Source organism: Onychostruthus taczanowskii, unplaced genomic scaffold, assembly GCF_017590055.1.
Source record: "Onychostruthus taczanowskii isolate IOZ18803 unplaced genomic scaffold, ASM1759005v1 scaffold13, whole genome shotgun sequence".
NCBI lineage: Eukaryota > Metazoa > Chordata > Aves > Passeriformes > Passeridae > Onychostruthus > Onychostruthus taczanowskii.
This window is the reverse complement of record NW_024498462.1, coordinates 280,611-301,894: the sequence shown is the minus strand read 5'-3', so window position 1 is coordinate 301,894 and position 21,284 is coordinate 280,611. Positions and strand designations below refer to the sequence as shown.

Genomic DNA, 21,284 nt, shown 5'->3' with positions numbered 1-21,284 from the left:
AGGCTGGCTATGTGGTAAAATCTGCCCCATGAATGCCACTGACATTTTGGGAGGAGCCAAAGGAGAAAGAAAATCACCTGTTCAAAACGGGAAGTTTTATTTATTTTTTGTAAAAAAGAGTAAATAAAAATGGACCATTTTTTTTTTAATGTGCTCAAGTAACACCCACCAGCTGCTGTCCCCATTGCCTGCATCTCCAGCACTGGAGGGGAGGATAGACCATTAAGACTAAAGCAATGCACGAGGTTAAACCAACAGTTAACAGAATCTCTGCAGGGATGAAACTCAGAGCAGCCTGGGGTCCTTCCTTATTAAAAGGAACTAAATTCTGGCTCAGCACTACCCCTGTGACAGAGGAGAGACCTTCTGCCCTCAGAAGTCATTCCAGATAGGTTAGCAACAGATTTATCTGAAACCGTTCAAGCCCACAGCCAGTGCCCCTTGGCAGAGCTTTTCCTCAGGAGACTCCAGTCCCAGCAGCATGAAGAACATGTCATCACCTCCTGCTCACCTCCTGCCCTCCAGCCACATCCCCACCTCCAGCCTTCGGAGCACACTGGGCATCAGAACCAGGCCAGGAAACCAAAAGCAGTCCAACAAAGGGGTAGAGAAGAGCAAAGAGCCAGCAAAAGGGACACACTGCCCAAGTCACTGAGGCTGCTGGGCTTGGGAATCAGCACACCATGAACAAGCACGTCCTCGTGCTATAAGCAAAAAGGAGGAATTAAATTCTCTAATCCTTTCATGATAAAGGTCAAAAAAGGAGTGAAAAACAATCTGAGTGGACTATTTGTTCTCATTTAACTGAAGATGAAGCCAAGCATGTGGCCAGGTTAAAACAAAACAGTCCTTCAGAAATAAGTGATCTGTCCCCATGGGAATCCATTCACATGGGCTGTGACAAAGCCACTCCTCCAGGAAGCAACACATTCTTTAACTGTCAGGTAACAGCCTCAGCCTTGGGAGAAAAGGAAGAAAGAGGCAGTACATGAGGGGGCAGAAAGATTATTCCACCCTCACTAGGTGGAAACAGAGACCAAGGAAGAGCCAGAAAGTACAATTTCCCTGAAGATACCACTTCTGTTGGCAGCATGGTGCTCAGCTTTAGAGATCAATCCAGTGCAAGGACAGGCACCCTGCTCCTCTGGCAACCCTTAAAACAGGATGAGGAGGGGCACCTGAGCAGGACAAACACCCACTCACTCGTATAAACAGCAGAAAAGAACTTGAGCTTGCTGGCTCCTCTGCCATGCAGCCAGTCCTCTTCTCAAGGCCTAAAACTCCTCCCTCCTTACACTGATGAGAGTGCCTGCTTTGGACAGACCCAGCTGCTTAGTCCGAGCTCTCTTCTACCTCCTTCTGTTTCTTCTTCTTCTTCTTCTTACTGCTGCTCTCACTGGTCTGTGGAGAGGTTGGGAAGGTCAGAAAGCCATCAAAAAGGAATCCCCCACTGCCCATTTCAGTATAACAGCAAACAGTGCAGGCTCTCCATGGCACACTCCAGCACCATCCTCCCACAGGGCACCAGAGCACACAGGTGACCTGGCAGGAACCCACCAACTGTCCTGGGCCACCTGCCCTATCTCCAACCACCAGTTCAGTTTAAAATGCACCTCTAGAACACCCCTCTCTGCTGTGGAAAGCCTGGCACTCCGTGAACACACACTGCAGGCTGCTGCATTAATCCTGGAGGTGATTAGGAACAGACAGCAATCTCTGCCATGGTGGGACCACACCATGGCAGTACCCCATTACATACCCTCTCCATTTGTTCTCCCCCACTCTCAGCTGCCTCTTGGGCCTTCTTCTCTTTCTTCCTCTTCTTCTTTTCCTTTTTGCTCAGCTCCTCTGGTGGTGGGGTGGCAGGGGATGGTGGGGTCACAGCTTCCTCGTTTTCACTCTCGGAGTCTCTCTTTCTCTGTTGGGGGAATCACATTGTCAGACACACCAACACCTTCCAAGAGAGCTCAGGAGAGGGGAAAACTGACTGCCTGATTCAATACAACTTCATTTACCAACAGGGTGACTTGTAGACTCTCCAGCATACACTGTCTAGGATTTGCTTCTGCCAGAACTGACCCCTGTACTCCTCAGTGTTTCCTGTATCCCAAATATTAGTTTAAAACACTGCTGCACCTTTCCAAGGGCATGCAAAAACCCTGAGTTAGGGAATTTTAGGTGCAACTCTTGCATGGACATTTCTGCAGCTCTCTGTAGTCTCCAAAAAGGTTCTCTGGCACAACAAATCTCCGTTGTGGCTCCATACAATGTATTTTCTTGTGCTGTGTTGAAGAACATGCCCAGGGCCAGTAGCTTGGTGTCTGAGCTGCAAATCCTGCCTTGGGTGGTGGGAAATTGCTGGAGTCCCAGGAAAGGAACTGTGAATGGGCACTGACCTTGTGCCCAGCAAAGGGCATGGAAGGCCCTGGACTAAAAATCATCATTGGACCAAAATGCAGGTGCAAGGTATGTGCAGAAAATGGGAATAACAGGGACATAAAGTAAGAGCCAGAGAGCACTGGCAATACTCACCTTTGCTGCCCTGTCCACCTCTGAAACAGCTTGGTGATCAGCAGCTGCTTCTTTCCTGGAAGTATCCCTGAAAGAAAACATCCCAGTGTTGCACAGGACAGTCACTGCCTCATGCTGCTCTGGACTGGTACAAATCCCTGTCCCCTCACAAGGGTCTGTAACCCCAGGAGCTGGGGGGGAAGTTGGTGTAGGGGAGACCTGCAGCCTGCACCAGGGCCAGCTGGGCTGGGCAACAGCACGGCCTCCCCCATTTCATTTAGCAGACTGACTCCCTCTAAAACCACAGCAGGCTAAAAAGGGATAACTGTCTGCTCAGGGCCTTTCCTTCCAACACTGCCCAAGAGCAACAACTCCAGAAATGCAACTGTATCCCCACAGGCCAAGCTAACAAGATCCATGCACAAAGAGCAGCATCCAGCCCAGCCCTTGGTCCCCTCTGAACAACCCTGTGGGAGCCACACACCCAATACCCACCTGTAATCCACATATTCCATCTTCCAGGACTCTGGTGTGCTCTCATTGGGCTTTCCATGCTTGTCCAGCAGACCCTTCTGGATCATCATCTTCTTCTGACTGGCCTGAAAGCAAAGTACAAGTCAAACTGCAGCTCCAGGTAGGAAAAATCCTCCCTCAAGCCAAGAGGGCATCAGCTACAAGCCAACAACTACAGCATTATCTATTTACCACTGTTCATGAACCTTAAAACAAATGAGACAGAACATCCCCTGCACAGAAGCCTAAATCTCAGACAAGAGGCATCTTTATCAGTCAATAATGGCTAATTTTTGGGGGAGCCACAGCAACAGTAACACACCTGTACATCATGGAGTCTGGATCTTTGACTGGGTTTTTCCAGCTTAATGACCTGCAGCATTTGAGCTGGACCAATTGTTTGTGAGGTTTTGCAAAGGACTCCAAAATGCTTGAACTGTCCTGTATTACCTCACCTTTGCCACGTGAGAGATGTGTCGGCAGCCCCAAAGCTTTCACCTGAACCACAGGAATGGGATGAGCCACTGCAACTTGACACAGAGCTCTGAGTCCAACCTGCATCAGGCCAGCCTGGCTGCAGCTGAGCTACTACCACATGCCTGAGGTGGGAGAGGAACCCAGTGGGGTGTTCCCACTGCTCCTCTCCTTCAGGCTCAGTTTAGTGTGCATTTAAGCAGTGCTGCAGCAGAAAGAAAAGCAGCTCCTGCCCAGCCCCTCCAGAGCCATCAGCATGGGGTGATGGATGAAGGTCATCTTTGCACAGAGTGCTAATGCCATCCACTTCACATCATTTGGCTCTTCCCCAGAGGAGGGCTGGTGCTGCACAGATCTGAGGAGCCCATGCCTGAACACCAGCAGTGCCCCCCAGGCTCTTTTGGGAAGGAAAGCCTCACTCCCACCTACACTGGGCTGCCACAGCCCTGGCACTGGGAACTGCCACCATCATAGCTCCAGGAGACCACAGCAGAATTACAGCAAGACACAAGCACAGCTGTGCCCAAGGGTCCCAGAGCCCCCCATCCCAATGGCTGGGCTCCCACCAGTGCCCTGGGACCGACCCCAGGCCCACAGCAGCACTCACCTTGGGACCCAGCCCCCATTTCCGGGGGTATGTGTCTCTCTCCATGATCACTCTCTTGATCTTTGCCACAACACCATGGTCACACGTAGAAATGACTGCTGTGGTCATCAAGGCAATGGCTGCAGAAGCAGGCATGGAAGTCAGTAACTTCTGGAGAGCAGAACTGTGACAGCCTGTTCTGCCCCTATCAGCACAAAGACGAGCAACACCCCCCACCAGTGTCACCCCAAGGACTCACTGACTGTCACACAGCTTCTCTGAAGACCCTGGTTACAATGGACACCCTTTCAAGTCAAGCTGGCCATTGCTGGAGTCCCTTTGCACTGATCTACCAGGAGGTGTCATATGCCTGATGGCAGCATGTGATCAGACACCAGTGACTCGTCCCAGTGAGGATGGAGCCCCCAAAGAGGGCCTCCAACCCTGCCAGCACTGCTCCCCTCCTGCAGGCAGCCAGCCACACATCCCAGCAGCCCCCAGTAGGACACTGGCACACTGCAGGATGCCTGGAGGCTGCACAGCACCCAGAGCCTAGAACAGGAGCTGGGGTGCTGCAGGAGGGCAGCTCCACTGCACTCAGAGAATGGATAAACTGTGTCATCACCTCACACACAGCACACCTGAGCATCACACAGCTGCTGAACCCCTGGACCAGAACTGATCAGCCACTGCTTAACATCCTGCCCAAAACCAGCTGCCTTGGGCCCACATTCCCCATCAGGAAGCACTAATTAAACCTTGTGCACAGAGAAACTAATTTGTGGTGCCTTTACTGTCACACAGTCTGTTATTTCTGCAGTTAGCTGGACACAAGGAGAAGGAGCATTTCCTACCTAGGCAGATGGCTTCTCCTTTTGTGGTGATGACAACAATCTCCTGATTAAGCTCAATGCCATCCTCATACCGCAGAACACCAGGCAGCATGATCTTGGCTCCATAGCAAATGGCATTAACCTGAAAACGTAGAGAATGGGAGGGCTTAGAAGTTATTATGAGAATCAAAGTATGAAGTGTCTCTAATTTTTAGCTTCCCACTGCCATTATCATCCCAGCATTATCATCCGTAAGTAACAACTCATTTTTGTCCACTATATAAAACTTGGGAGCTTTGGAAGGAGAAAGCAAAGCACCTATCACAGCAAACAACAGGTGCGGCAGATCTCTCAAAACCATCAGCATCCTCCTCAAGTGAGGAGAGCAGATCCTGTCATTTAATTCATGGCTCCTGCATCTCAGTGTTGCTCTGGCAGCAGCCCACATGAGGTTCTACACAAGTCACCATCAGGACAGCACCAGACATCACATAGCTGCTGACCCCCGTGTTCTACCAGCTGCACAAGTCAGGGGACACTGCAGTGTCTGTCTGTCTGTCCCCTGGCACTGCCTCAGGAACTCACTGCACTGTCTTTCATGACGAGCCTCTTGTGTGAAGTCAGCAGCTTCTCCAGGGGCAGGATGACCCTTCGCAGGTAGCTGTCATCCTTGTGGTTGTCGTACTGCCACTGGGCGTCCAGCACATCGTGCATGGTCACCATGTTGTCCTGCAAAGGCAAATCCCCACTGAAACATGCACAGAGAATAGCTGAAGTCCAACAGCAAACAGTGTTTGAAAAAGGGAGTGGAACCAGATGCCCACCACAAGCATGAAAACACAACTTGAAAGAGGAAACACTTTCCATCAGCAGCTTGAGGTCAGCCTGGCTTGAGCTACCAGACTCTCACCTTCCTAATCTCAGACAGCATTTGGACCTACACTCTAAGGTCTGACCACATGAAACTCTTAAATATGATCTAACTTAAATTCCTGGGGCTCCTAGACAAAGGTTAGTGAGCAGAAATCTAAATTAACCAGCTCTTTAACCTGTGACAGGGAATAAATTCTGAGGCAACTGTGAGCACCCAACACCTGGAATTCATAAATGACCCAGTGATTACAAAGCTAAGAGCACAGATGGGTGGGGGAGCATTTGCACTCTGATACTGCTGCTTTGCAAAGAAATAAATTAGTTCTGGAGTTTGGACCAGCAGCAGGATCTGTCTATGACCAGAGTGAAAAGACTGTACAAGTGTCCAAGATCTCAAGACTGCACCTCCCAGGCCCATTCCAATGAACCACATTCCCTGAGCTGTGCTGACTCCAAGCAGCCACTTCACACTCCTGAACTCAAGGGACACTGGGGTCTGTAGGCTGAGAAACACAGGTGACATAAAACAAACTTTCAGCCACCACAGTGCACTTCCCAGTCACTCACTGTCCCAAAGTTTAATTACCAGAACAGGAGCAACATCCTGAACTGAACTCAACACTTTGGTTACAGACCATCCACACACAGCAACAGCTCCCACTGCCCGGGGGCCATTCACAGACCTCCTCCTAACACTGCAAAACTCAGAGTCCCAAGGAGCTGCTGCAGTTGTGACAGTTTCAAGGGGGCTGGCACCGTGTGAGGTGCCACCGTACCGTCTCTCCCAGGATGCCCGAGCGGACTCGGCGCAGCTCCTGCATCTGGCCCCCCACGCCCAGCAGCAGCCCCAGGTGCACGCACAGGGTTCGGATGTATGTGCCTGCTTCACAGCTCACCCAGAAGATACCTGAAAGGCACGACAGCACAAAGGGTTTTTAAGCAGAAAATAAACCACATCCTTCAAGAGAAGCTGTGTGCCCAGCCCTTCCCAGAGCCATCAGCATGGGGTGATAGATGAAGGTCATCTTTGCCCTGAGAGCTAATGCCATCTAATTGACATCATTTGGCTCTTCTGTGAAGGGTGCAGCAGAACAGAAAGAGATGGGATTTGCTTCCCAGCACACCAAAGAAAGGCATGAAGCAGTTACTGCTGGACAATGGGAGGATTTAGATCTTAAGACATCTGCCAAAAGCAGACACCCATTTCACAGAAAGATTTATTTTCACAGAAAAAAATGTTCACAAAAAAAATTTTTTTCACAGAAAAAAAGCTAATTTCACAGAAAATTTTATCAGTTGTCAGTTTTGTAGGAAGAAGGCAGGAAAGCCCTGTTTTACCTAATCTTCTCTCAGGATCATACTCCACCAGCTTGCTCTCGTAGATGGTTCTGACTCTCAGCTGTCGTTTGACAGCAGCAATGAGGGGGGGCCGCTGGAACAAGGCACCTGTCAGGGTTTCTATGGCCTGAGGGAGGAAGGAGAAGCAACAGTTAACACCTGGAGTCTGCAGCAACTGTGCCCACTTCCAAGAGTGAGAAACCACAAGGTTTATCCTGACTTGGTGATGCCATATTTAATACAGCAAATCCAAGCCAGTGATGTGGTCAAGATCCAGTGAACACAGCCAGGATTTTTCCATTAGATGGCAGCATGTGATCAGACACCAGTGACTCGTCCCAGTGAGGATGGAGCCCCCAAAGAGGGGCTCCAACCCTGCCAGCACTGCTCCCCTCCTGCAGGCAGCCAGCCACACATCCCAGCAGCCCCCAGTAGGACACTGGCACACTGCAGGATGCCTGGAGGCTGCACAGCACCCAGAGCCTAGAACAGGAGCTGGGGTGCTGCAGGAGGGCAGCTCCACTGCACTCAGAGAATGGATAAACTGTGTCATCACCTCACACACAGCACACCTGAGCTCCATTCCTGGCCTCTCATCTCCCAGCAGTGCCCAGCACCCTGCATGCCAGATGCCAGCATGGCTAAGAGCACGTGAGACTTACCCTGGCCAGCTGAGCCTCACTTTCAATGGCATTGTGCAGCCGAACAATTCCCACATACTCTTTGCCTGAAAGAATGACAAGAGCAGTCAGGAACGGCCACTGGCATTTGTTGTTGACCTCAAGGTCCACCCTGCTTAACAGCCACCCTGAAATCCTACCACCTCTTCTAGGAAATGGGCATGGTTTATTACAGAGTTGTTTTTTTTCCCAGGGAAATAAATCTAAGTGGCACTTATTTCTTCTCTGGACTAGCAGAGGCTGAAGCCCTAAGTTCAACTGGTACATTAAACCATGTCAGACGTGTCTTCACTGACTTGTAACAGCCCAAGCACCAGAGAAGCAATGAAAAAACCACCTGAGACAACACGGATGTGTCCTCAGTGGCTTCGAATAACTCTTAATGTCAAGGCACTGAACACTAAAATTGGCCTTTTGAAGTCTTAGAAACCTCCATTTTGTCTCCAAAAGCACTTCACACATCCCAGTCAGTGCAAATGGCCCCGAGCATCAGACAAACCTGCGCTCTGCTGAGATTTGACCAGCCGTGTGGCCCTCTCGATGCACACGATGAGGCACCCAGTCACCTTGGGGTCCAGGGTGCCACTGTGCCCTGTCTTCTCCACTCGCAGGATGCGCCGGATCCACGCAACCACCTCGTGAGAGGATGGGTTGGAGGGTTTGTCGAGGTTAATAAAGCCAGACCTGGGGTGCAAAACGGCAGAGAATGGGAGCTAAGCACCAGGGCACACATGGCAACAGTGCAGTAACTCTGAAATACTGTCCTGGCTGTGAAGAAATGTGTTTCTATACAGCCACATAAGCAACGAGCCTCCCAGCAGCTCTCAGTAAGCTCACATTGAGCTGCTCCATGCACAACAGGTGATATAATCCATGGGCAAGGAATTCTCCCCTACACTTATAAAAAAAACACTAAATTCTAAGAACTCCAAGCAGTTTCAAAGCCCAGCAGGCCAATGGACTTTTCTGAAGACCCCAGAGAATTCCTTAGGTGGTTTGCATGTTCATCCACAGACCTTCTACAACCCCAAAATAAAGAAAACTTTACAGGGAGAGACCAGTGGGTCCTATTTAAATGTTTACTGATTGTGGCAAGGCACTGAGTGAAGAAGAAAGGTACAAGGGGAATCCAGACAGAAAATATTTTGAAGGTGTTAACTGTGAAAGAAAAATAAACCACTCTGGCTGTATTGCACTCACCTAACATAGTCAGAAATCTCTCTCTTCAGGGGATTAGCACCAGAAGGAAGAGGCGTGTAGTGTGCTGTCCTCACATTTAACTTGTCAAAGTTCTACAAAATCCAAGCAGAAGTTACCAGTCTTTTTAAGCTCCCTGGATCTCAGTGCTGCTGTGCTGCAGTACATCTCCCCACATACACCAGGTCTGATTTAAGTGATAGAGCCACCTCCAAAATGAAAATGACCCAACAATGAAACCACGATATTATTCTAAAAAAATAGAGAAAAATAAAAATCCTGGACTGAAGTAGATGGGAAGCAGCACAATATATGCATCGACAATGCAGGATAAAGCAAACATTCCCCAGAAACTCAGCAGAAGCAACCTGGAAGCCTACACACAGCACAGGCCACGGTCAGACCCAAATTAAAAAACTCCAGAAATACGGCGGGATCTTTCCGAAGTACGGAAAACTCACAAAACTTAACCGGTACAGCTGGAGGGAGGCTGTAAGGCGGTTTCTGCGGGCAGAGCACCACGTGCGCCGCTGCCCGCCGCGGGGCCGGGTTACACCTCCGGGGCCGGGTTACACCTCCGGGGCCGAGCACAAAGCAGCGCCAACGCGGAGCGGCCACGAGGCCGCGCGGAGCCCGCCCTACCTTCAGCAGCAAGGGCCACTGCGACGTGTCCAGCTGGGCCACGCGGGACTCGGGCTTGATGAGGAAGTCCTCGGTGTGCTGGATGTCCTGGGGGGTGAAGTTAAGCGGCATCAGCGAGGGGGAAGCCGGCGGGCCGCGCTCCCGCCGCGCTCTCCACGTGGCCCGGGAGGCTCCGCCGCCGCCACGCGGGGCGGCCGCGCTGCCGCCGGCACGGAGCGNCGCGCGCCGCGTCACCGGCACCGGCACCGCCCGCGCCGCGCCCCTTCCGCCGCCCTCGCGCCGCCCCCGGCGCCGCCGCGGAGCTGCAGCTCCGGTCGCAGCTCCGCCTGTGGGGTTTGGACAGCACGCGGACGTAAGGAATTTCGTCGCATGGGTTGCTAGCTTTGCCTCTCGGCCTGGCGCATCCGCGGCGAACTTAGCCATAAAATAGCATCCAGTAGGGTCCGAGCCTTTCTCAGCTGCCATTTCACCTTGGCACGAGAGGGTTGTGGTAATTAAGGCTTGTTAAAATTAACAGCGTCTCTGTTTGCATTTGAGAGGGGAAAACGGCAAATTCTTTAAGTGTGGAAGGTGAAAAACACTTGAAAAACACTGGAAAAGCGTTTGAAAAAACTGTTGTCTCCAGACCCAAACATAAAAGCACTGTTTAACACAATTACCTCTAAGCTCTGGCTTGTCTCCCAGGTGTACAAACGGGATTGCCTGCTTTCCAAAAGCCTCAGCCTCTGCAGGGTCTCTGGAAGTGCTGGCTGAGAGCGTTTGTTTCACTCACCAGTGGCTGGGTACCCTGGAACTGCTCTTTATCCACCCAACACTCATCCCCGGGACATCTCCAGCCTCCAGGATAAAGCCTGCCCTGCCTGAGGTTGTATATTAGCACTGCTGGAATTTAGCAAAGCCTGTACCCAACAGGTGAGCGCACCAAAGACAGCAGGGCTTTTCCCCTCCTAAAGACCAGCTGCCTTCACCTACAGACCCCAAGAAGCAGAAAGCAAGAGACAGAAATGCCCAAGAGCAGACAGATAACAGGTGAAAAGAATTAAACAAATAGCCCACATTCCAATAACTCCTGTAACCACCATCTCCATCATTAATTCCCTTCCCAAATCCCCTGAGATGAAGTGGATTTGCCACAGTGCAGGTTCAGTTCTCTGGGTTAACAGCTGCTACAGAGACTGCAGTCAAACCACCATCACCCCACTTGCAGGTCAGTGCCCGGCTCCTTTCACCCACCACAAAACTGAGGGCCTCGTGTTGGCTGCAGTGCCAGTTGTTTTCAGGAGGGGGAAAAATTAAAACCCTATTTTTATACGGAGTTTTTGTTTGATTTTTCAGAAAAAGCAACTCTAACAACATTTGATTCATAGATACCCAAATCCTCCAACACATGCAAATTGCAGCCAGTCTTTTAATGAAAAGCTTCCTTCTGCCCTGAAATGGCCTTTCTGCTTTAAGGCTACACTTCTTCCAAGCACGACAACTTTCAGCACATACAGTGAGCAGTTTACTATGACACAAGGCGAACATGTAGATGAACGCATTCTCTCACCAACCATTACTTCAACTCGTATTAAAAATAAATAACGGAATAGAGTCTGTGCTGGCACCGGCTGAAGCGACCAGTCCGAGCAGTCCCCGCGGGCGGCGGCGCTCAGAGCCCCTGTCCGGCGGGGCTCAGCATCTCCTGCAGCACCAGGTGCAGCAGATGGTTCTGCTCGGCGCTCAGCAGCGGCCACAGCTCGGCCTGCAGCGCCTTCAGCGCTTCCGCGTCCTTCTCCTGGCAGGCCAGCACTGCCGACTGCAGCAGCAGGAACAGCTCGGCCGGCAGGTAGCTGGCGGCCGGCGGCAGCGCCCCGCCCGTCCCGGAGCCGCTCCCGGCGCCCGCTCCGCCGTCGGGCGCCTCCCAGCAGTACTGCTCCAGCGTGCGGGCGTGCTCGGGCAGCAGCTTGGCGGGCGGCGGCTGCAGCAGGAGCAGCAGCAGCACCCGCGACACCTCGCAGCGCGCCAGCACGTCCAGGAAGGCGCCGCCGGGCGCGGCCCCGGCCCCGGCCGCCCCGCCCAGCCCGGCCCGCCTCGGCGGGGCCGTGGAACAGGCTCTGGGCGCAGCGCGCCACGGCCAGCTGGCACCAGGCCGCGTAGGGCAGGCTCTCCTGGGCGCGCAGCTCCCGCGCCAGCGCCGCGAACTGCTCCGCCGCCTCCGCCACGTTCGGTTTCCGCAGGAACCGCCGCCGCAGCTTGGCCGACACCAGCCGGTACCGCGACAGGAAATCGCCGNNNNGCCCGCCGACAGCATCGCGGGCCCTGCGCGGAACTGACGCGCCTCGCCGGGCCGCGCTCCGCCGCGCGCCGCCGGCCAATCAACGCCCGCCCCGCCCCGCGCCGCCGGCCAATCGGCGCCCGTGCCGGCGTCTCGTGGTAGTGGGGCGTGGCGAGGGCACGACTACTGCACACCGCGCATCGCAGCTGTCACCGCCCATGATGGGCGCGGCTATGCGGCACAGGCCCCGCCCATGGGGCGTGGCTAAGCGCGGCGAACACCGCCCCCGGCATGCAGTGGGCCTTAACTGTGTGGCGCCCTCTTGCGGAGTGGAGGACCCGCGCTCCTACTCCAGCCCCACCGGGACCGGACCGGACCGGGCAGGGCAGGGAGAGGGTCAAGCTCTGGAGCTCTTGGGGGAAACCGCAGCAGCCAGGTTCACAGAAGAACAATTCACCCAAATGGTAGCAAGTGGTGGGTGAGCTCCTTGGCCAAAGGATGCGTGGCGGCAGGAATTTTAGGTGACATCAAAGGGTGACAGGTAAACACTTGGACACGAGAACTCTTTGGGTTCCTAAACAAATAAGCCACGTCTGACTCGGAAAATCTCCAGCGCTGAAAATATTTCGTGATGGAGAGACTAGGTGAACATGGCAGCACGTGTGCTTGCCTGCTCCCCGCTGCTCGCTGGGCAGCTGCTGGAGGCACGGCCGGGGCTGGCTGGGAAAGGCTGTTCGCACTCCTGTCCGTATGAGCACATGAACCCAACGGCACGCACCGTGCGAGCCGAGGTGAATGGCAGCCACACCGCCATCCTGGGTATCCCATCGGCCAGGCTCGCTGGCAGCTGGCACTGAGCCTTCCGTCTGTCCCAGGCCTGCTCAGCGCGGCCACGGTGCTGCTGTGACACTTTGTGTCCGACCGGCACAGGGCTGAAAGCTCAGCCCTCCCTCCCAGCGCGGGGCCGGGCCCTGGGCTCTCACCGCGCCCCTTCCGCCCGTGCCGCTGCCCTGGGCCCTCCCTGTCGCTGCCCGGGGCGGGTCTCTGTCGCTGCCCTGGGCGCTCCCTGTCCCTGCCCGGCGCGGTCCCTGTCCCTGCCCGGGGCGCTCCCTGTCCCTGCCCGGCGCGGTCCCTGTCGCTGCCCTGGGCGCTCCCTGTCCCTGCCCTGGGCGCTCCCTGTCCCTGCCCGGAGCGCTCCCTGTCCCTGCCCGGAGCGGGTCCCTGTCGCTGCCCTGGGCGCTCCCTGTCGCTGCCCGGAGCGCTCCCTGTCGCTGCCCGGCGCGCTCCCTGTCTCTGCCCGGAGCGCTCCCTGTCTCTGCCCGGAGCGCTCCCTGTCGCTGCCCGGGGCGGGTCTCTGTCGCTGCCCGGAGCGCTCCCTGTCCCTTCCCGGGGCGGGTCCCTGCGGCCCCTGTCGCTGCCCAGAGCGGGTCCCTGTCGCTGCCCGGGGCGGGTCGCTGTCGCTGCCCGGCGCGCTCCCTGTCTCTGCCCGGCGCGCTCCCTGTCTCTGCCCGGGGCGGGTCGCTGTCGCTGCCCGGGGCGGTCCCTGTCGCTGCCCTGGGCGGTCCCTGTCGCTGCCCGGCTCCCCAGCCGCCGCTGGCAGCCGCCATGGCTCTGTGCTGGGCGCTGCGGCCGCCGCGCTGCCGCCTCCGGCCGCCGCCGCTCGCCCTGCCCGCGCCGCCCCGCAGCCTGCTGGCAAGCACAGCGACAGCGCGGGAGCGGAGGGGAAAGGCCAGGGTGAGCTGCAGCCTGCCAGAGCCTTCCTGGGAGGAGAGGTACGGCTTTTCCGAAATGAAAAGCGTTCTTTCAAAGCAGCAAGCACGTAAAGCTGTGAACGTGGCGGGTTGGGGGTTTACTTGCACCCGGTAGGAATAGAAGAGCCAGGGCTCGGCTTGTTTTCCTGGAGTCTGGCCTGGGGAGGGGATAGTGGAGAGCACAAATGAACAGTTCTGAGAGGAAAGGAGCAGATAAGTTGTCATATTCGCAAGCAAAAAGTGATAGTCCATTTGATTTGCAGTCCTGGACTTCAGAGTAGTTGTCACTGGGTGCTTTGGAAGTAGCTGCAAAAATCGTAGGTAAGGAATAGCTGCAGCTGATCCAGCTGTGAGATGGTGTTCCCAATGGGCTCAGAGACTCAGTTATGAGTGCTTGAATCATATCAGCCTCACCTCTGCTTTGGGGGTCTTTTTAGGATATGTATGTTTGGGCGTTTTTTAACCAGTTTATATGTGTTTTGTTCTCGCTTGTTCTGCTTTGGATATGAGTAGTGGCAAGTTCTGAGGTTTATCTCTAAACCACTTCTGTGTGGGCGGCCGGGTCAGTGAGACTGAGCAGCTTGAAATTCCCTCCTGCTACACACACTGTGCATTCCACTGTGGTTCCCTGGGAGTCTGGATGTTCACAGCCTGGTGCAGAGCTCACACCAGAACAGTCCTGCCCATGAAGTAGCTGACAGGGATGTTATGCCATAGGAATGAGGACTCAAGTAGCTCTGGGCACTGCCTTGTGCTTTCCAGGTTAGCAAATGCAGTGACGCCACTGTGGAGACTTCCCTACCAAGAGCAGCTGCAGGTAAGATGTGTTTACACAGACTTTTCTCCCTTGTGTTGCCCCAACTGTCCCTCCTATCCGCTTGAGCAGCAGTCCTTAGCATCTTAATGCTGCAAACTGTTCAGACCCCATTTACTGCTGCTTTAATCCTGCTGTTGTGAAGGATAGAACTGGGAGATTCCTTGTAGTACAGGAGATGGGCATTTGCACAGTGATCCCGTCCTCTGTGGGACTGCTCTGCTCCACTGGGCTTCAGGTTAGACAAAGTGTTCCAGGCCAGCATTTGGGGACCACAGACACAGGATTTTTCACTCTTCCTGTTTCTCCAAGCATCTGTGGTTATGAAAAGGGCAGAGTTCCTCTGGGGCTATATTTTCACTTCAGTTTTCCCTTCTGTTGGACTCCTCAGAGGTGGGTGATGAAGAGCTGCCCACCATCGTGTGGTCCTGTGAGAGTGTTTCTGCCTTAAAACTCCTCTGCAGGTAAAGTATGAAAGCCAGAGGAAGATTTTGCAGACACTGGCATCTCGTCTTGAGGAGCTGGGCATAGATGCACAGAAACCTGGTGGGCTCTGCTGTCCTCTGCAGCCTGTAGTTCCTTCGGTGAGTGTCCCATGGAAATGCTCTTCCCTCTGAGCCACGAACAGTCTCTTACTCAACAGCTCAGAGTCTCATGGGGGGCATCATTTGCTTGCAGAGAGTGTGTCTGAGTCAGTCCTTGCTAACTTGTGCTTTGCAGTTTGTGACTGCCCAAGAGTGAAATAAGCCCAGTGCTTAGGAACTCTCTTTTTGTGCCTAAGGCCTCCCTGTTAAACCTGTTACCATTGTCACAGAGAGCCACATCTTATCCCCAAGGGGCAGAACTGGGCTTCTTGTGCACAAGCTGTGTTTCTGTGTTTTGCCCATTCACACACATCTTCCCATGTGGGCAACAGAATAACCAGACTGGGATTTGGCTTTCCTCCATTGCTTTTTCTTTTAATCCAAGGCTTTGCTTTTCATTCTTTTCTCCCTCAGCCCATCATTAACGGCTACCGAAACAAATCGACTTTCTCTGTGAACCGAGGGCCAGATGGGAACCCCAAAACTGTGGGGTTGTATGTAGGAACTGGCAGAGGTCAGTGCAGGACAAGAAACTCAGAGAAAACTGCTGGCATGGGCTGTGGAACTGGGGAAAGGACTCTCCACAGTTTATCATGTCAGGTGCTACAGTGGTTTACGTGCCCTGAACCAGAGCAGTTAAATTCCTATCCATTTCTCTACAGAAAGGAATATTGTCTGTGTGAAAGCCAACCATGTGGAGAACATACCCTCAAAACACAAACAAGTAGCTCAGGTAAATAAATAAGTCATGTCTGTCCCTTCACTGTGGAATATGGACACTGCAATAACTCTTACTTGGGAGAACACTGTAATTTTAATTATGCTGTGTTCTCAAGTCCATTTTCATGTTCTGGAAATTTTCATGCCTGATTCTGATTGATGGATAAATACTTTTATATAAATTCACATGTTGATATTACAGCCCATAAAGTGTGCCAAATAATGAAGTTAATCAAGTGACAATGAATTCCTGCCAATCTATTAAAATGCTTAAGACTTGCAAATTGAAATTATTAAAACACCTTGTCTTTCAAGAGCCTGGAAAGGGCGTTCAGCCAGTGTATTGAAATCAAACAGAAAAAGCAGAGCACAGTGGTGGGAGGGCTGCCTGTCTGGGGGGGCTGAGAGCAGGGCCGTTGTCTTCATGGTGCTAAAGGTGCCATTTCCCCTCCCCTCAGTGCTACGAGGAGTTCATCTGTCACTCCCCCCTGGACTCCTGCATCCTCTTCCATGAAGGTGGGCACTGGCGAGAGCTCGTGGTGCGTACCACCCGCTGTGGCCACACCATGGCTATCATCACCTTCCACCCCCAGCAGCTGGGCCAGGTGAGCGCGTGGGGACAGGGCAAGAGGCACATCTGGCTGAGCTGAGCCTGCTGGCTGTGCTGCTGGGGAGAGGGGTCTAATCAGGGTACCCAAAGAGGCAGCTTTTCCTTTCTCACTCTTGCCAGGAGGCACTGGCTACTCAGAAAGCATTGCTGAAGGAGTTCTTCACATCTGGGCCTGGAGCAGTCTGTGCCTTGACTTCGCTTTATTTCCAAGAGAGGTAAGTGCCTCAGCAGGGGGAATGAGTGGAAACAAAGCCACCTCCTTCTTCTACCCTTTCTGGCCAAATTCAAATTCCAGCAGTTCAGGGTGTGCTGGAAGAGAATGAGAGATGTTTGCATCCCTCTTGAAGATGTGGCTTTAAGTTGGGCCCATCTTTTATTTTTCCAGACTTATTTGAACACACTATGGGTCTACCTCTGGGAATCATGAGTCTGGGAAACTTAAAGAAAAAACTTTCAGTGACTATCCCAAAGCAGTAAATAACATTAGCAGCAAAACTGGGGAATAGACTTGAGGAATGCTGCCTTGTGCTAAGTCATTTTGATACTTTTAATGAAATTTAGACTATGCAAGTCACAGATCCCTTACAAAGAATCAAAATGCTTTAATCTTGTTGAAAGGCTCACATGAAATGTAAGTTGCTGGGGGGATGAACCATCCTCTGCTGCCCTTGGGCACCCTGGCAATGGAAACCAGCTCCTCTCTGCTGCCTTCTCACAGCTGTATTTTGTGTGCTCTGCCAGCACCATGACACGCTGCTCCCACGAGCAGTCCCCCTACCAGCTCCTGCACGGAGCACCGCACATCTTGGAAGAGCTGCTCGGCCTGCAGTTCCGCATCTCTCCAGACGCCTTCTTCCAAGTCAACACGGCTGGGGCAGAAGTTCTGTACCAGGCAGTCAGGGAGCTCTGCCAGGCTACTGGGGACACTGTCCTCCTTGACATCTGCTGTGGAACAGGTGGGGTCCTGGGCTCCTAGAGCTTTGCATTCCAGAGCTGATCCTTGCTATGTGAAGGCGTGTTTCTTCAGCATGAATGTGTGGAGTTCTTTGTTTCCCCTGTTTCCAGGCACAATTGGTCTCTCTCTGGCTCACCAAGTGTCCAAGGTTATTGGTGTCGAGGTGGTGGAGAAGGCAATAGAGGATGCTGAGTGGAATGCAGCATTCAATGGTGAGCTCAGACTTGTTGTGGCAAAAAGTTTCAAACTAAATGCTGAAAAATCAGAGTAGAAGTGAGCAGAGGGACCCTAACCAGTTACCTTCACACAGCAAAGGGTGGTTCATGTTATACCTAACTCTTGGTGAGACTCAGTTCATGTGGTTGCTTTTTTGTTTCACAGGGATCTCAAACTGTGAGTTTCACAGTGGAAAGGCAGAGGCTGTGTTACCACAGCTCCTGGCATCGTGGGAGGATGCCCGACCGCTTGTTGCTGTTGTGAACCCTTCTCGGGCTGGCCTACGTGAGAGAAAATGCTATTTATTTTCATCTTGTAAACAGAGAGTTTTGAGCAAGTTCTGTGAGACCTGTTATACTGGCTCCACACCCTTCCCTTGCTTAGTTTCTTGTTTCTTGTTTTAGCTGTTGCAGCAGCTAAAATCCCATAAAGTCTGCTGTTTTCAGTGCTTTCATCATGCTTTCTCTTTAGCTCTAATCCTTTTCCCATCTTTCACAGGCTCACACAATTATTTAAGTGAGAAGGGACCTCTGGAGGTCTGTGGTGCAATCTCCCAACTATAGCAAGGCCAACTTCAGAGTTGTATGAGGTTGCACAGGGATATAAAGCCTAGCTGAGGTTTAGCATGTGTCCAAGGGTGTATCCCCTCTCCTGAAAATGTTTTCCCTACTATATTTAATCAGGATTTTCCCTTGCTGCCATACATCTATTGCTTCTCATCCTCTTCTCATGCCCATCTGTAATGCCTCATGAGGTCCCTGGAGATAGTAAATGGATCTTTGCTTACCTTCTTTTCCTCAGGCTGAATAACCCAGCCCTCAAACTCTCTCAGTGGTCTCCCCTGGAGTGTATACTGGGAAGTCACACACTGGTCCTGGTGCCCAGATGCACTCTCACAAGTGTGTGTGGAAGGTTTTATATGCCTTTGCTTAATTAACATTTTTTCTCTCATCCTTCACCCCCTGGGAAGCAGAGGGACTTGTCCCATTGCTCTGCCCTGCCTGCCAAACTGGCTGAGCTGTCAGCAGTGTGGGTCACACCCGTGGCCTCCTGAGAGACTTAATCTGAGACAAAACGTGGCAGAATATGCATCTGTATTTTTGACAGTTCTATGGTGCTGTGCAGTCATTCCTTCTGGAGAGCTCAGGGTGGTGGAGGAAAGCAGGCTGTTTGTTTTTGCAGACTACAGGGTCGTTCGAGCCATCCGGAACTGCAGGAGCATCCGCAGGCTGCTCTACATCTCCTGCAAGCCAGAGGGTGAAGCCATGAGGAACTTCCTCGAGTGAGCACTCTCCTTTCTCTTGAGCTCAGTGACAGGCCCTGTTAAGTCCAGACAAGGCATCAGTGAGGAACAGAAAATAATTCAAACGTGGCACAATGACATTGTGTATCTCTCTGAAATAAAAAGCACATCTGGATGTGAGATGCAGAGTCCATGGGGTTCGCTGCAGGAAGGTTGGCCCTCTCCAAGAAAGGGAAGCTAAGAGGATTTGTCACCTGCTTAGGGGTTAATCATGTAGCTTTATCTGGTCAGCCTTCAGCTGGGGTACACCCAGGTGATAAATCTGTCTGCAGGCAGCCGTAAAGGCAGTGCACAACTGAAAATTGAGTGTCAGCTGGGATGGCTTGTGAGAAAAGGAGCTTTGAACTTGCCACTGACTGTTCAGCTTCTCCCTGAGGTTTTCAGAGCTGGTTGGGGATTCAGTATTGATGGTTCCACACCTCAGCCAGTGTCAGCTGCAGATTCTGAGGAATGTTAGTCAAACACATGATACCTCCTGTGTGGGTTCCCCTTGGATTGTGTTACTAGTGGTGGGAAGGCTTCTGCTACTGGTCTAAAGGATGCTCTTTGCTTCCCACAGGCTGTGCTGCCCACCTGACCCACGGAAGAAGCTGGCAGGGGAGCCATTTGCCCCCGTGATGGCTATTCCTTTTGACATGTTTCCTCACACTGTTCATTGTGAGCTGGTGCTGCTGTTCACCCGCTGACAAGGAGGCAGGAATGAGCTCTGAGAGCTTGGGAAGCAACCTCCTCCTGTCCTGAAGAGCTAATGTAGTTAGGATTTTAACTTATTTTCTGTGAAGTTGTATAAAAATAAATAATTTTGGTTTTTCTCTTACTTTGGGTTGCCTAGCGACACTGTTCTGTAAAGATCTACTTGGATTTCTGGGGTAAAGGGTTCTTTGTAGCATTTCATCACCCTTCCTTCCCCTGCAAACCTCAGGCTGCTGGTTAAAGCAGCCTGGAAAAGACTCTCTCCCTATGTTGAGGAATCTGTAGCTGGTGTTCGAGCTGCAGGTTGTGCCCTGGATAGTGGGAAATCGCTGGAGCCCCAGGCAAGGAGCCGTGAATGGGCGCTGACCTTGTCCCTAACAAAGGACACGGGACTTCCAGCGCTGGCTGGCTGTGGGTGGCTTCTCACCCACAGACTCTGCACAAACCAGTGAACAATGAGAAGACACCAGAGTCTAATTTTCCACTGGTCAGAGCTGTTGTGGGAGATTTAAGTTGGAAGAGTGTGAAAGCCAGGGATTCCTACTTGGGGTCCCTGCCCAGAGGAGGCACCAGCTTCGACAAGGAGGTTTTTCTATATATGAAATAAAGAGAACAGATTTCAGCGTCTCTCTTTTCACATCTGCCTCCCCCTTCTCCACTAATGATTCCTGATGCCTAAGTATGAAGTGCCCTGTGAAAATGTCAGCTGCAATATTTTTCCTCTTCAGGATGTTCTGCAATAGCTAATTAAAATTTTCCTTCTGTTTTGTATGTCCAGTCCTGCTTACAGTGTTGTTATATTTCTCCAGCTCTTCCAGAGATGAAGCTGCTGTAATGTGGAGGGGAGTCTAAGTGAGCAGAGTTCCCTTGTGTTGTGTGTCCCAGAATATTTTGAGTCAAGGCTGATAAACTCCCAAGAAAACTAGGAGATTTTTCATACTTTTAATTCCAGACCTCAGCTTTGAATAATAACAGCAACCAGTTCTCAAGCCATGGGGGCTCAAAATACATGTGTTTAGGATTTAAGGATTACTACTCCATAAAGGGAATGATGATGAGATTCCTGACAGGCGTAGGAAATGTCACTCTTGCACTATATTGTAGATTTTTACACACTGTTGCAGCCTGTTGTTTTCGTTTTATACCAAAGGATGCAATATTCCAGCAGTTCTATTTTGTGTAATTATACCTTGGTTTCTCATTGTGAGATCTGAATAGATTTCTACTAGGTTTTGGTCAAAAGGAACTTTCTGGCATTAATTGTAGGGGAGACAATGACTTTAAATCAGAAGGTACCAGAGATCATAAAACCTTTCCACTAGCCTCTGGATAGCTGAACATACAGGATAGGTTTTATCAGCAGTGGGGGCAGGTGACACAAGTGGCCTCACCTTCCCTTTTGAGCATCAGGTTCCAGGAGAGCCACAGAGACAAAACATTTATTTTTCTTTCCTGCTGCAAATAAATGAAGCAATATGTTGTTTGCTGTGTTATGAGCATCCTAGTATCTGAAACTGAAAGCTCTCTACGTACAAGAGACCCCTGGCCACTTCTCCTCCACAGCAAGTTCCTCCTGTGCCCTCTGCTAACATGTCCTCGTTTTCCCGCTAATGAATGACTGTGCTCTGCCTTTGGCTGCCATCCCACATCCCTAGGATTGACTCCGTTTCGGCTTTCTGTGGGCGATTTATGGAGCAGGCAAGGAAGCAGAAAGAGGATGAATTCCTCTCGCTC

General features: G+C 52.1%; 3 protein-coding genes and 5 non-coding genes across 8 annotated transcripts; 1 reads left to right on the top strand and 7 right to left on the bottom strand.

Annotated features, from left to right (window-relative positions):
• Positions 1-73: 73 nt before the first annotated feature.
• DKC1 (dyskerin pseudouridine synthase 1) lies at positions 74-9,773 on the bottom strand. The gene is made up of 13 exons (XM_041396405.1): positions 9,648-9,773; positions 9,009-9,100; positions 8,308-8,492; positions 7,791-7,855; positions 7,129-7,255; positions 6,567-6,697; positions 5,503-5,646; positions 4,939-5,059; positions 4,106-4,224; positions 3,007-3,110; positions 2,533-2,599; positions 1,760-1,918; positions 74-1,401 (listed from the first exon to the last, which is right to left on the bottom strand). The coding sequence occupies exons 1-13, from the start codon at positions 9,756-9,758 to the stop codon at positions 1,333-1,335; spliced, it is 1,494 nt and encodes a 497-aa protein (XP_041252339.1). The 5' UTR covers positions 9,759-9,773; the 3' UTR covers positions 74-1,332.
• LOC121331943 lies at positions 3,745-3,820 on the bottom strand. The gene has a single exon (XR_005952078.1). It is a non-coding gene; the product is annotated as a small nucleolar RNA SNORD83 (small nucleolar RNA).
• Positions 4,468-4,714, bottom strand: LOC121331945. The gene has a single exon (XR_005952080.1). It is a non-coding gene; the product is annotated as a small nucleolar RNA SNORD17 (small nucleolar RNA).
• LOC121331950 lies at positions 6,285-6,419 on the bottom strand. The gene has a single exon (XR_005952085.1). It is a non-coding gene; the product is annotated as a small nucleolar RNA SNORA36 family (small nucleolar RNA).
• On the bottom strand, positions 6,783-6,858 carry LOC121331947. Its single transcript, XR_005952082.1, has one exon. It is a non-coding gene; the product is annotated as a small nucleolar RNA SNORD83 (small nucleolar RNA).
• On the bottom strand, positions 7,443-7,689 carry LOC121331944. Its single transcript, XR_005952079.1, has one exon. It is a non-coding gene; the product is annotated as a small nucleolar RNA SNORD17 (small nucleolar RNA).
• Positions 9,774-11,041: 1,268 nt separating the features above from the next.
• On the bottom strand, positions 11,042-12,718 carry LOC121331899 (40-kDa huntingtin-associated protein-like). The gene is given in 3 exon segments (XM_041396731.1): positions 11,042-11,720; positions 11,722-11,948; positions 12,645-12,718. Coding segments are annotated over 3 exon segments (723 nt in total). The 3' UTR covers positions 11,042-11,298.
• A 706-nt stretch (positions 12,719-13,424) lies between these two features.
• TRMT2B (tRNA methyltransferase 2 homolog B) lies at positions 13,425-19,686 on the top strand. Its single transcript, XM_041396701.1, has 12 exons — positions 13,425-13,676; positions 14,418-14,472; positions 14,934-15,053; positions 15,468-15,567; positions 15,716-15,786; positions 16,232-16,378; positions 16,504-16,598; positions 17,125-17,339; positions 17,449-17,550; positions 17,720-17,839; positions 18,737-18,836; positions 19,417-19,686. The coding sequence occupies exons 1-12, from the start codon at positions 13,510-13,512 to the stop codon at positions 19,541-19,543; spliced, it is 1,419 nt and encodes a 472-aa protein (XP_041252635.1). The 5' UTR covers positions 13,425-13,509; the 3' UTR covers positions 19,544-19,686.
• The last annotated feature ends 1,598 nt before the right edge of the window (positions 19,687-21,284 follow it).

Excerpts from the sequence above, each read along its gene's own strand:
- TRMT2B (XM_041396701.1), top strand. The coding sequence starts at position 13,510 with ATGGCTCTGTGCTGGGCGCTGCGGCCGCCGCGCTGCCGCCTCCGGCCG. Across the intron at positions 13,677-14,417 it reads GAGCCTTCCTGGGAGGAGAG|GTTAGCAAATGCAGTGACGC; the intron begins GTACGGCTTTTC and ends TGTGCTTTCCAG. Across the intron at positions 15,787-16,231 it reads AACACAAACAAGTAGCTCAG|TGCTACGAGGAGTTCATCTG; the intron begins GTAAATAAATAA and ends CCCTCCCCTCAG.
- DKC1 (XM_041396405.1), bottom strand. The coding sequence starts at position 9,758 with ATGCCGCTTAACTTCACCCCCCAGGACATCCAGCACACCGAGGACTTC. Across the intron at positions 9,101-9,647 it reads AGTGGCCCTTGCTGCTGAAG|AACTTTGACAAGTTAAATGT; the intron begins GTAGGGCGGGCT and ends TGGATTTTGTAG. Across the intron at positions 5,647-6,566 it reads CGGGCATCCTGGGAGAGACG|GACAACATGGTGACCATGCA; the intron begins GTACGGTGGCAC and ends TTGCCTTTGCAG.